This window comes from Enhydra lutris, unplaced genomic scaffold (genome assembly GCF_002288905.1).
Source record: "Enhydra lutris kenyoni isolate GAN:26980312 unplaced genomic scaffold, ASM228890v2 scaffoldscaffold26, whole genome shotgun sequence".
NCBI lineage: Eukaryota > Metazoa > Chordata > Mammalia > Carnivora > Mustelidae > Enhydra > Enhydra lutris.
The window spans coordinates 14,815,640-14,828,776 of record NW_019154110.1 but is presented as its reverse complement, the minus strand read 5'-3'; the positions used below and the strand labels follow the sequence as shown (position 1 = coordinate 14,828,776).

Below are 13,137 nucleotides of genomic sequence, written 5' to 3'. Positions count from 1 at the left end.
AGTTTGAGGTGCCTTGGGTGCGGTCAAGGGCTGTGTGGTTGGCAGCTGGCATATATGCTTTCTTTGCATCGGGTACAGGCTAAAGGAGCAATTGTGAGTTCTGCTTTCCCTTTTAGTTCACCCAGCACACAGGCTATTGTGGACGCAGAGATCAAGGTGGCCTCAAACGGTACCAGGGATCTCTCCTTGAGCAGGGCAGGCCTCCTGTGTAGCCTTAATATCAGACAGGGCTGGAATGACGACATCTTTTGTCTGCTGGGCTGGGTGACAGAGTCTTCTTTTGGGGGGGGGGTGTTGGGAGAATCATTGTGATGGGACTGGTCAAGCACAGAGGATTGGGTTTTGCAGCTCATCTCCTCGGTTTTTGCAAAGCACTCACATGCTATAGACTGCCAGTCAGGTTCTGACCAGCCTTCTGGGGATTCCTGTCATCCCAGGAACGGACCGTGCAAGGTCTACCCCAGAATTCTGGTCGCTGTAGGATGAATGCCAAGGGTTAGATAGCAGGGATATGAAATGGGGCTGTTAAAATAATAATTCCTCACCTTTTGTTCTCTCTCTCACTGCCAGGCGTTGACAGCCTTTTTCTGTGAAAGGCCAGATAGAAGATATTTTAGGCTTTACAGGCCATGCATTGTCTTGCAACTACTCAACTCTGCCATTTTTGCCTGTTCTATAAAACTTTATTTACAGAAACAGGTGGTAGGCTGAATCTGGCCCACAGACCCCAGTGTAGACTGTCCTTGTTCGCAGATGTTTTCATATAACCTTAATGAATCCTTGTAACAACCCCAGATGGAGAGTTATTCTCATTGCTAAAGTGGAAATAATGAATGCAGTAAGGATGAGTGGCTTTCCAAGACTACAAGATACAGGAGTTCATAGTCAGGACCAGAAGTCAGGCCTACTGATTCCTAGTCCATCTTCTTTCCACTGTGTTACCAATGATGCAGTAATGGTCATTAAATCAAGACTTACTGTGTTCAGGTGTTAATGCTACCTGGTTTGCCCTCAGTAACCCTGAAGGACTCCATTTCAAGATGATGGTATGAAAGCACAAAGGTTAAGTAACTTGCCCAAGGACACAGCTAGTAGGTGATATATTGTAATATCTTGGCAGTTGGTACTATTTAAGATACCAGAAATAGATGGAAAAAGCCTTATTTTACAAATGCTAAAAATCGATGGCTTCTTAGGTCTTTTCCTATCCACTTGTATTTCCCAGGTTTGGGGACCAGGTCTTTGCTAAAAGCTTAGGACCTCCCTCTTCTAATAATGCCTCATGTCTGTGTTTTCTGTTGTCTTCTGTACTCTGTTCTCCCACTGAGGCTCCATACTCAGCTGCTAATGTGCATTGCTTAGAGCATGGGGTTATCAGCTTCACCTCTCTGCTTCTTCTGCAGTGTCACGATGTCTGACCGGAAGGCAGTGATCAAGAACGCAGACATGTCTGAGGACATGCAACAGGATGCCGTTGACTGCGCCACGCAGGCTATGGAGAAGTACAACATAGAGAAGGACATTGCTGCCTATATCAAGAAGGTGTGCCAAGAGAGCTGTGGCTATTGGCTAGGGGTAGGGGTGGACATCTGAGCTGTTCCCCAAGGGGATCTGAACTGGGGACTTAGGAAAGCAGGTATATCCCATGCAAACAAAATCCAGAAGCTTACAAAGCAGACAAATTAGAGAGGGATTCTTGCCCAAGCATTCACCTTAGGAGTGGTGAATTCTTTTCTTTTCTTTTTTTTTTTTTTTTTTTTTTTTTAAGATTTTATTTATTTATTTATTTGAAATTGACACACACAGAGAGAGAGAGAGAGACAGACAGCGAAAGAGGGAACACAAGCAGGGGGAGTGGGAGAGGGAGAAGCAGGCCTCCTGCTGAGCAGGGAGCCTGATGTGGGGCTCCATCGCAGGACCCTGGGATCATGACCTGAGCCAAAGGCAGATGCTTAATGACTGAGCTACCATGGCGTACCTGCCTTAGGAGTTCTTTTTTTTTTTTTTAAGATTTTATTTATTTATTTGACAGAGATTACAAGTAGGCAGAGAGGCAGGCAGAGAGAGAGAAAAGGAAGCAGGCTCCCTGCTGAGCAGAGAGCCCGATGGGACTCGATCCGAGTTCCCTGGGATCATGACCTGAGCTGAAGGCAGAGGCTTTAACCCACTGAGCCACACAGGTGCCCCACCTTAAGAGTTCTTAATAGGAGCTCTGCTGAGGTGTGCGCGTGTGTGTGCGCGTGTGCGTGTGTGTGTTTACAGATAATTTTGTGACTACAGGGCATTGGGGACAGAAGCTTAGGATCAAATGTAACTGATTGAAATCAGAACTATTCAAAATGTAAATCGAGGATAATTGAACAGATAATACAAGATCATATACAAGTTTTTCAAGGAACTGCATCATTTAAATGGGATATCCCTATAGTAATCTCTATCCTATAGGAAGTTTCCTCTTTTTTTTTTTTTTTACCCCCTCTTAAAAAGGACTCAGGGCGTCTGGGGGTTCAGTGGGTTAAGCCTCTGCCTTCACCTCAGGTCATGATCCCAGGGTCCTGGGATCGAGCTCCGTGTCAGGCTGTGTGCTCAGGGGGGAGCCTGCTTCCTCCTCTCTCTGCCTGCCTCTCTGTCTACTTGTCATTGCTGTCTGTCAAATAAATAAAATCTTTAAAAAAAAAAAAAAAGGGACTCAGGTACTGTACTATCTCCTTTCCCCCACCTTCTTAAGAATAGGGTGGGCTTGAATATGTAATTTGCCAAAAATAGATGAGCAATATTGGGGTAATAGGTTTAGTCCCTGAAAAATGCCTGAGTGAATGGGTGAATTAAATATGGTTACCTAACACAGGAAGCAGCTGAGCTAGAAGTGAGAAGTCATACCCAGGGGCCTCTGATTCCCAGGCAGAATCCATGTCTGCTAGTGGCATAATCCTAGTCTTGGATGTTTTCAGCTGTAGTATCCCAAAAGGGATGCCTAAGTGTAGGGTTGTTCTGGTTCATAGAGGTGTGGTAGGGCATCCTTAAGTTTTATAGACTTCTGCTTTCCTACTTCTGCTTTCCTACTTGGGTGGGATGAAAAGAGAAAACTCTGGAGTACTGAGAGACTCTCTGTATAAGGAGCCCCAGTGGGTGAGGAGCGAGCTGGGGGTGCTGGCTCCTTGCTGAGTGATGGCCTTATGTGTCCTGTACAGGGAGAGGATCCAGAATCATGGACTCTGAGTCAGGAGAATCCTTAGGTTATGTCTGGTCTAGCTTTTTTGTTTTGCTGATAGGGAAAATGAGACCCGGAGAAGTGGCTATGGTTCTCCTATGTTACAGGGTCTTGAGAGTCAGCATTAGGGCTGGATTTGATGAGCCATCCCCTTTCCACTGTTCACTAATACCTCTTGGAGTCCCTTGGTGTACGGGACAGTGAGGAGGCAAAGAGGTTTTATGCTGAGCACCTGAGGGGGCAATCCCAGGGTTGGCAGCTTTGCTGGGTCCATGGTAGAGTCTGTTGCATGGCAGGGTGCATCTACTGAACCATCTGTTTCCTGCTGGATCTATGGAGTGACAGGGAACTGCCTGTCTGATTAGGTCAGAAGGATTTCTTAGGTTGCTTTGATGCTGCACTTGTGCTGCTAAGAGAAGTGAGGGAATTGCCTTGATCTCACGGTTGATGTCCTTGTTCTGCTACTTAAAGCCCACACAGTACTTGGCACACAGGAGTGCCTTTAATGTTGACTTAAAAAGAACTGCTTCCTGGTACTCCTGATGTTTGGCTCTGGTGTCTTGGTTCTTGGCATTTGGAAATGCTGGTTTAGTAATGTGGGAGGCAGCACATGGCAAGTCAGGGAGGCTTGCTCCTCCCTGCTTTCTTCATACTGTGAGACACTGGAGTGGTCTCTTATGCCCTGGGCTTCCTTATTCCTTTGGTAAAGAATCACAGGGTGGACCATGGAGTAGGGTGGCTAGGAGGAGGAGAGATGATCAGAGTGTAAAGTGCTAGAGAGAAGTAATGGAGTTTGTGGTGTTCCATTATTAATGAAGGAAAGAGTGTCCTAGATAGCCTTAACCTGAGCTCCTGAGGTTTGGGGAGTTGAGGCCATGGCCTTGGGGTGGGGAGGCGGGGGTGATAACTAAATCACATTCCTATTCTGACTTCTCGTCTTCCAGCTATCCTAATCACCTTTCTTCTCTTCCTTTTACTTTTTTTTTTTTTTTAGGAATTTGACAAGAAATACAACCCTACCTGGCATTGTATCGTGGGCCGAAATTTTGGCAGCTATGTTACACACGAGACAAAGCACTTCATCTATTTTTACTTGGGTCAAGTTGCAATCCTCCTCTTCAAGTCAGGCTAGGTGGCCGCAGTGAAGGTGGCAGTGGCGGCGGCAGCGATGGCAAGCAGGCGGCGTTGCTGGGACTGTTTTGCACTGGGGCCAGCATCAGGAAGTCCTCTCCAATGGCTGTGCTACTGCATGGACTGTATACTCGATTTCATGTGTATGTTGCAGTAAACAAAACCAAACTTCTTTCTGTTTAGTTGCCTGGGGAAGAAGGCTGCTTTATGTTTATTTTTCAAGACTTTAAAATTTTTTCTTCGGTTGTATTGCACTAGGAAATCTCTCCCACCCCTCCCTCTTCTCTTTCTCTCCCTACATAAAATTTTCAAAAAGCCCTCAACAAAGCCTGTAAGACTAGGAGGGCTGGGGGAGAACAGGCAGTTTCTGGAGGCAGAACTCAAATTGTGCAGCCACCTCCTCCTGGTGGTGGGTGCTGCTTTGGGACGGCCGGGGAGGCTGCAGGGGACAGCGTAAGGATTGGCAGGGAGAGGGGGATAGGAAGGAGGCTAGGGGGATTGATCTAGTACCAGGGAGAATATTCCACTGAACTGTGATTCCACGCCTTGGGGCACAGGGTGGGGTGGGGGGTGGATTCTTTGAGGGGCCCTGAGACGTGTTTGTCTGTGGTGTGTGGGAGTGGGGAGCAGACTTATCTTGCTGTCTTTGTCAGAAGAGTTTCTAAGTAAGGGCTGTGTCTTTGTGGATTACCTTCTTTTATTCTTCCTGCCAGAGCTCATGCTAGGAGGATGTTGGGGGTAGGATTAGCTTGATTTTTTTTTCTTCTATTCATTCTTCTCTCCTCCTGTCTGCTCCCTGCTTAGCCCTCAGTTTTCTCATTCCTCTGGAGTTCTCTTAGAACAGCCCCTCTTAGTTGGCTGGCAAGGGAATTTCTGGTGACTGTAGTTCCTTAGTTGTCTTAGCAATCAAACCAAATCGATGTCTCCCCTTGATTCTCCTCTATGTATATGTGTGTATGTGTATGTGTGTATCTTGGTTTGGGGTAGAGGGGAGGGAGGGGCAGGACAGTGTGGAATCTCTACGGCATATGGTTAGATAGGCTGCACATTAATTCTGATTGGGCCTTTATGTTAAAAACCTCTGGGGGTGTCTGTTTTAGGGGTGAAGGCAGTTGTCAACCCCCATAGGCCATCTGGCCCAGACATTGCTTGCCCTATGGCTGTCTGTTCCCCAGAAGGCTTTGGGAAGATAGCGCACGAGGAGATGGCTGTGATGCCATCTGCCCTGGAACTGGTTCTTAGTGGAGAGGGAAAGTGACTTGTGGGTGTTTGCATCCCTTATGGGAGGTGGGGATGGAAGTGATAAAGGGCTGTAAGGACCTTCGGGGGAACTTTGGAGGGGATTAGTCTTGCAGTGGTGAAGCCAGGTATCAGGAGATGGAGCAGGGCTGCTAGTGGGAGGAGATTCCAAGCAAAGTGCAGGGGGAGATCTTGTCTATTGATCAAATGGGGGTGGGGGGGAGTCATTGCTGACTGAGCTGCTGATTCTTGTAAATCGCATTTAAAACTCTCATGTGTAGGGTTGGCACTGTGGGAGGGGGGTGGTTGGGATCCAGCTCATTCTTTATTTTTTTTTCCCCCCCTCCAAGTCCATCCTTGGGGCTGGTGGGGAGGCAGGAGAATTCCCCCTCCCCAAGCCTTTAGTGTGTGCCGAGCTTTTTGTTGCTGACGGGGGAGGGTGGGTGCTGACCAGGGATGGTGAGTGAGTTCCCTATCAAACCCTTCGGTGGGCACAAGATTGAGTGCTTGGCTTTAGGTTTTATTTTTTTATAAATGTCAAAATCTGTGTTTCCCCCTGCCTTCCCAGACTTGTGTGGCCAGTTGGAAATGTCTGGTTTGTGTCATCTCCCTCATTTCTGGAGCAGGGGCTGAGACCCCACCACATCTCCTATGCTCTGCATCCATGCCTCTTTTGGACATTAAAGGTCGATTGATGCACTTCTGAGCTGTTTGGGTTTTTTGGGGGTGAGAGGAGGGGACAAAAGGGCTACCCTGGTGACTGTGGTGCCACACATGGGTGGGGGTAGAGGGTATCTAGGGTGGAGTAGGATGGGGGCTGAAGAGATAAGACCAGACAAAGACTAATTGCCCTGAATCAGATTTTAGTTGTAGGGTCTAGTCTGAGGCCCCTTTACTGGGGAGAAAATTAACCAGCAGAAGTCACTCACAGGCTTTCCAGGTCCTTGTTGGATATGGCCAGGTGAGCCACATTTGGGGTCTTTGGTATAGTACATGTTGTCTTCCCTGTTTCCAGCCCCAGGTCCAGATGGCAGTTTTCCAGCTGTTGTCTTGGACCTGGAGGATCTTTGCTGCTTAGAACCTTTGGCCAAGCCCTCCTACGGCCAAGAACCTGTAGCCCTCTTAACTCCTCCTCCTGTGCTTCCCTGAGGCCTGGACACTATCAGCCAAGTCCTGCTCTAGCCACTTAGAAATGGAAAAGTGGGGGATCTTTAGAAGGATGGAAGCACTCTTGGTGGAACCTGAGTTACTCTTCTGACTCCTGTGTTATTCTGGCTGTCCCACTTGAGGATCCTGCACCCACACACCTGAAGAGGTGGGCAATACTTCAGAGAGTATCTGCCCACCCCTGATGCCAAGCAGTTGTTGGACTCCTTGTGGAAGTGTCTGGGAACAGGGGTGCTTTGTACACCTTTCCATTGCCACTTACTTAGAGATACCTGAGTTTTTGCATACTTGAGCCTAGGATGCTGTCACACAGAGCAAGATAAATTCTGTGCTCCCATGGCATACATACTCTAATCAGGTAGAGCATACCTACACACTGATAAGCTTTTTCCAATAGTGATAAATGTACAGTCAAGGAAATAACTGGGCAATGAGTTGTTGGTTGTTGGAGGTAGGTAGACTGAATTCCTTCAGGTGGGAAGTTGGGCTGGGTCTTGGAGAGGGTTCTACCTCTGGGGCAGTGAGGTCCTAAGGGACTTTAGAACCCCCAAATTCTGTTCTTGCCTTTCCCGGTATGAATAATTTGATAGAGGTGGAGCATTGAGGGATGGGAGTGAGGCCATGGTCCACGTTTTGTCTGTGAAGGGTATCTCTAGGGCTTAAACTCCGCTTTTTGCCCTCATGAGAGAAGCCATCGAGCTGGTATCTGTGGACAACATACCCAGGTAGGTACACTGCTCTTCTGGAAGGCTAATGCCACAAGGCTTTGTGGGGAGGATGGGTTCCAGAAGGGGCTGTAGAAGGCAGATGGACATTGTATTAAGGAATGCAGCTGCTGTCAGAACTGGGGCCAGGGAAAGAGTGGGATTGTCCATAGCCTACCTCTCTTTTATCCTATTCAATCTTCTGGGGCCTTTGGCTAAACATAACTGAAAGGCAGTTGGCAAGGCTGACCTAGGCGTGCAATCTGGAGGGAACGGAGCAGGAAAGAGAAGAGAATAAATCCAAGGGGAGTAAACCAAACCAGCACGGTAGGGAGTTGTCTGTTGCTGTGTGTCTGTCCATCTCCAGAATTCTAGTGGTCCCGTAGCCTAGACCTAAGGTGTGGCTGTACCCCAGACTATCCCCTCACTTCTTCATGTCTTTACTCAGACATCGTGTTAGCAGAGGGGCCTTCTGACATCCTGTATGAGATCGCACCTCCTTATCACCACTACTAACCTTACCCAGTGTAGTTCAGTACAGAACTTGCCAAAGCCAGTGTTTGACATGTTTGCTGTTGTTGGTCTCCCACAATTAGAATATAAACTGTGGCAGGGCCATTTTCTCTTTTCTTTGCTGTCTTCACACAGAATAGCACTTGTCCTGTAGCTTGATAGATGTTGGTTGGTCAAATGAAAAAAGAAGAGTGTAAGGAAGCATGGGCATCCTCTCCACCCCAGGGCAGCCCAACCTTTCCTGAAGAGACTCCCGTCTGGCTTATGCCCTCTTGCTGCCCAGCCTGTATGTAATTTCCTCCTGCCTGGAAAGGAGTGAGTGGGTCACTCCTCTTGCCAGCTATGGAACAATGAAAGCATGTGTTCATAAAGTACATTTTACAGCATTTCAGTTTGTTTCTGTCCCCGAAACCTCCAAGCACCCGTCTGAGCGAGACCCAGCAGTCATTAGCCACATTTTTAGAGAAGCAAACTGAATCATAGAGGGTGAGTGACTTGTCAAAGCCCATGTAGCCGCTAGCATTTCTAGAGCCCAGGTACTGTAACTCCTAAGGGCTGAACTGGGTTTGACAGCAGTGGTCTCACTGATACTCCTCAAGCTTTAGACCCAACTCTTTGAGCTCAGGAGCAAATCCCTGCTTCCGCTGATAGCTTTCCTGGACTCTGCTTTAGCAAGGGCAGGGAGGATACTTCCCTGTCCCTCCCTTCTCACTCCTCCCATATACCAAGGATTGAGGAGCTGCCCCTTCCTTGAGGTCTCACCAGAGGGGTAAATAAATCATGTGGACTTAGAGAATAGAATCCCAGAATTGTGACCTCTTGCCTCCCCTGAACTAAAGGTATAGCTTCCTTACCACCCTGGTAACGAGTATGCTGTATCACCTGTTGAAGAGGTCAAGTGTACCTGTATGTATATCTTTGTGATGTCATGGGCTTGGTGTCCACACCAGTGTAGAGGCATTCTCCCCTGCTTAGATGGCTACTGTACTGGTATAGACAGGTTCATAAGAGATCAAAGAGGACCCCAGGTCCCTATGCTCCTCTTTTGACCAAATAAAGGTGTATAGTGTTTGTGGTTAGGCTGCTAGTCATCACTCTCTTGAGTTTCCAGAGAGAGGCTAAACATGCAAAGACAGTGGTAGTGTGGGTAGAACCCAGGATCTAGAATCAGAAGACCTGGGGTTGAGTCTCAGCTGTAACATTTAACCCATTGTATGAACTTGGGCAACTCCTCCCTGAGACTCAATATCTTCATCTGAAAATGGGGGTAATACCTATTTACCCTAAAGGGTGGTTATGAGGATCAAATGACGTGTATGTGAAAATGCTTTGAAATTGGAAAGCAATGAGGAGGGGGATACTGACTATTGGGGTCTGTGACAATAAAACTTGGAAGAATAAAGGGTTCTGGGGAGTCAGGCCATCAATTACCCCATCACATCTTGTCGCACCAGCCTCCCCCCCGCCCCTGTCCAAATGCACCCATATTGTAGAGAAGGAAATGAGGGACCAGACAGGGAAAGAAACTTAGCTGAGGTCACATGGATATTGGGGACAACTGGGACGTAGTACTTGGTTTCCTGACTCCCAGGCCAGTTCTGACTCTACTTCAAGGTGGTGGAGGGGACTAATTTATCACTAGGTGCTGAGTCCCTACTGAACTCTGGAATACCCTGTATTTGGTGATGGTGTACAATTTAGTGTTTTGTTTTTAAGATTTTATTTCTTTTAGAGCGGGAGAATGAGCATGTGCCAGTGGGACGAGGGAGAGGGGGGAAGAATCTGAAGCAGACTTGGCACTGAGCCCCCCAGCTGCCCCCAATTCAGTGGTTTTTAGCATATTCAGAGTAATGCAACCATCCCCACTATCTAATTCCATGATGTTTTTATCATTCCCCAAAGAAACTTTGTACCCATTTGTAGTCACTCCTCATTCCTCTTTCTCCCTAGCCCCTGGAAACTGCTTATCTACTTCCTGTCTTTTTGAATTTGCCTATTCTGGACATTCATATAAATAAAATCATACAAATGTGGCCTTTGTGTCCGCTTTCACTTAGCCTAATGTTTTCGAGGCTCATCTGTGTTGTAGCATTTATCAGTACTGCATTCTTTTTTCTGGCCATGTTCCGTCCTATGAATATATCACCTTCTGTTAAGGTGATATCAACTTCTGCGTCAGTTGAGGGACATTTGGCTTGTTTCCACTTGTTGGCTATTGTGAATGGTGCTGCTATGAACATTCATGTATATGTTTTTAATTCTCTTGGGGCATCTTTTTTAAATGCCAATTTACTTCTCCATTTTTTAGAAACTAGATTGAAATGGGCAATTTTTTTCTGTGAAGGATCAGATAGTATTTTAGGCCACGTAATGTCATGTATGTAGTTGTTACCACTGCTAAACTCTCCATTGTAGCACGGAAGCTACCGTAGGCAACATATACACCTGAGCGTGGATGCATTTCAATAAAACTTTAAACAGGCAGTGGGCCAGATTTGACCTGTGGACCGCAGTTTGCCAACCCCTAGTCTGGATGTTACATTCACATGATTCAGTATTCCAAAGGTAGGGGCACCTGGGTGGTTCAGTCAGTGAAGCGTCCAGCTCTTGGTTTCAGCTCAGGTCGTGATCTCAGGGTCACAAGATGGAGCCCTGCGTCAGCGTCAGGCTCCATGCTCAGCAGGGAGTCGGCTTGGGTTTCTCTCTCTCCCTCTGCCCACCTCCCCAGCCCCACTTTCTCTCTCTCTCTCTCTCTCTCTCAAAAACAATATTCCAAAGGTAGGAAAAGTGAAAATTCCCCCTCCCACTTCAGTCCCCCAACACTGACTGGGTTTCCCTCCTTAGAAGCAATTTAATGATGTGAGATTTTATGTTCCCTTTCAGAGAGCTGACAAAAACTATGTTTTTAAGTGGCTGTGCAATGTTCCAACGTGTTGCATATAGTTTAATAAACATGAAAGGACGAAGATATCTGAAGGTATGCCCTGGAAGACAGAACACTGTTGTAGGTGTGTTGCCCTGACCTGCCCAATTCGCTCCTTCATCAGGATAATCTTTTGAACTCGTGGGATTTGCCTGGGAGTTCTGGTGGTCACTCCTGATGAATATGTTGGGTGATCGCTTTTGGGTCAAAAACAAGCTCTGACTATTGGGGATGCAATATTTTTTTTAGGTGGTTTGTGTACCAGTTGCACCAGAGACACGTAACCAGTAGGACGGATCTCTATTAGTTCGTTCTTTATCTATCCATCCATCCGTCCATCCATCCATCCATCCATCCATCCATCCATCCATCCAGTCTATCTGATTTATTACCAGGAATTGGCTTAGTGGTGGGGGACAGGTAGGCAATTCTGGAAAAGTCATGCAGTCTGTGGAGAAGGTCAGGCTGGAAGCTCAGGCAGGCGCTGCTCAGGAGCTGACACTGCAGTTCACAGGTAGAATTCTTCAGGGAAACCTCAGGCCTTTTAATTGGTTGGAAGTTGGTCCATCCAGATTATCTGAGATAATCTCCTTTACATAAAGTTAACTGATTGTAGATATTAATGACATGTACAAAATAATTTCACAGTAACACCTAGATTAGTATTTGGTTGAATATCTAGGTATTAGAGCCAAGCCAATTTAATACATGAAACTGATCATCTTAGTCCACATTTTGTTAACCCAGCACCCATATGCATCTCCTAAAACGGTACTTAATTTCCAAATCAAAACAATAACAAAGTCATACTTTCACCTAACATGATACAAGTATCCTGTGTACAACTGAAAATGTGCTAACCCTTTCCCCAGAAGAGGATGCAAAGTCTTTGGGTGATATTCACTCTTCTCCTTAATAATCCTGTAACTTCAATAATTTAATGTAAAGTTAGCTATTATTTTTTATTTTTAAGATTTATTTTATTTATTCGACAGAGAGCACACAGGCAGGGGGCGTGGCAGACAGTGGGAGAAGCAGGCTCCCTGCTGGGCAGGGAGCTCAAGATGGGGCTTGACCCCAGGGCCCTGGGATCATGACCTGAGCCAAAGGTAGATACTTAACTGACTGAGACACTAGGAGTCCCTAAAGTTAGCTATTAATATGTTTTATGTTAGGGGGCGCCTGGGTGGCTCAGTGGGTTAAAGCCTCTGCCTTCGGCTCAGGTCATGATCTCAGGGTCCTGGGACTGAGCCCCACATTGGGCTCTCTGCTCAGCATGGAGCCTGCTTCCTCCTCTCTCTCTGCCTGCCTCTCTGCCTACTTGTGATCTCTGTCTGTCAAAGAAATAAAATCTTTAAAAAAATGTTTTATATTAGAATACGAGGGAGGTAAGAGAGGGAAGAAAAAAACATATACACATAAAAATAAATATTTATAATAAAATAAGGAATAAATACTCAATAATTACAGTCCCCATTTCTGCAATTGGTTGGTTAGTCATAGCTGGTACTTATAAATACCTTCTTCCCCTTCCTGTTACATATTTCCTTTGTCCTCAGCGAGCACTGTAATGCTGGTTATGGTTCTTTTCCTAGCAGCATGCTGCCAAACCTTCATTCTTGAAGGATCTGTGCCGTTAGAAGTTTTACCTAAAACTGGGTTGTTAGAATTTTCCATTGGTTTTAATCACAGGATGTGGAAGTACCAAGAGATTCTTTAAGGGCTACCTTATATTCCAGACATACCTTTCCTTACCTCCATTATGTAATAGAATCCTAGTTTCCCTTCCAAGTCAGAATCAATTACCTCAGCTAGTATAGTAACTCCCTCCTTGGTCTGTTGATTCAGAGGCATAAGGAGCCCAAACTGGCAGTCCGAACGTCCAGTTCAACGGAATCATTGTGTCTTCCGGGGAAAGTATTCTTCCCTTTGGGATGAAGACTTATAGACCAGCAGACATAACATTGCAAGGATGGGAAGCAAAAATTGTGCTAGTGGATCACTGGGGTAACAGTGAGTGGTGACATTCCATTCCCACTCCTTAATTCCTGGGAGCATGGATCCTAGCTGTAGGAAAAAGGACACTATTGCTGGAATGCTGATTTAGAACGTATACAGTCTTCTGAAGTACATTGCTACAGCCCTGCAAAGTGCTGTCACCTAGCTGATGCTGTAACTAGATCTTCAAAAGGCTATACGACCTTTATATCGAGCCGGCTATTTCAGGATGATGGGGTAACATGGTAAGA

At 46.4% G+C, this 13,137-nt stretch overlaps 1 protein-coding gene across 7 annotated transcripts in view; it reads left to right on the top strand.

Annotated features, from left to right (window-relative positions):
- Positions 1-9,306, top strand: part of LOC111151427 (dynein light chain LC8-type 2) — a 77,325-nt gene extending 68,019 nt beyond the window's left edge. For all 7 annotated transcript variants that reach the window (XM_022509421.1, XM_022509422.1, XM_022509427.1 and 4 more), the window contains exons 2-3: positions 1,404-1,542; positions 4,206-9,306. In XM_022509421.1, coding sequence (XP_022365129.1) covers positions 1,411-1,542; positions 4,206-4,343 — 270 coding nt within the window. In that variant the 5' untranslated portion in view covers positions 1,404-1,410 and the 3' untranslated portion in view covers positions 4,344-9,306. The remainder of the gene's footprint in view (positions 1-1,403; positions 1,543-4,205) is intronic.
- Positions 9,307-13,137: the final 3,831 nt, after the last annotated feature.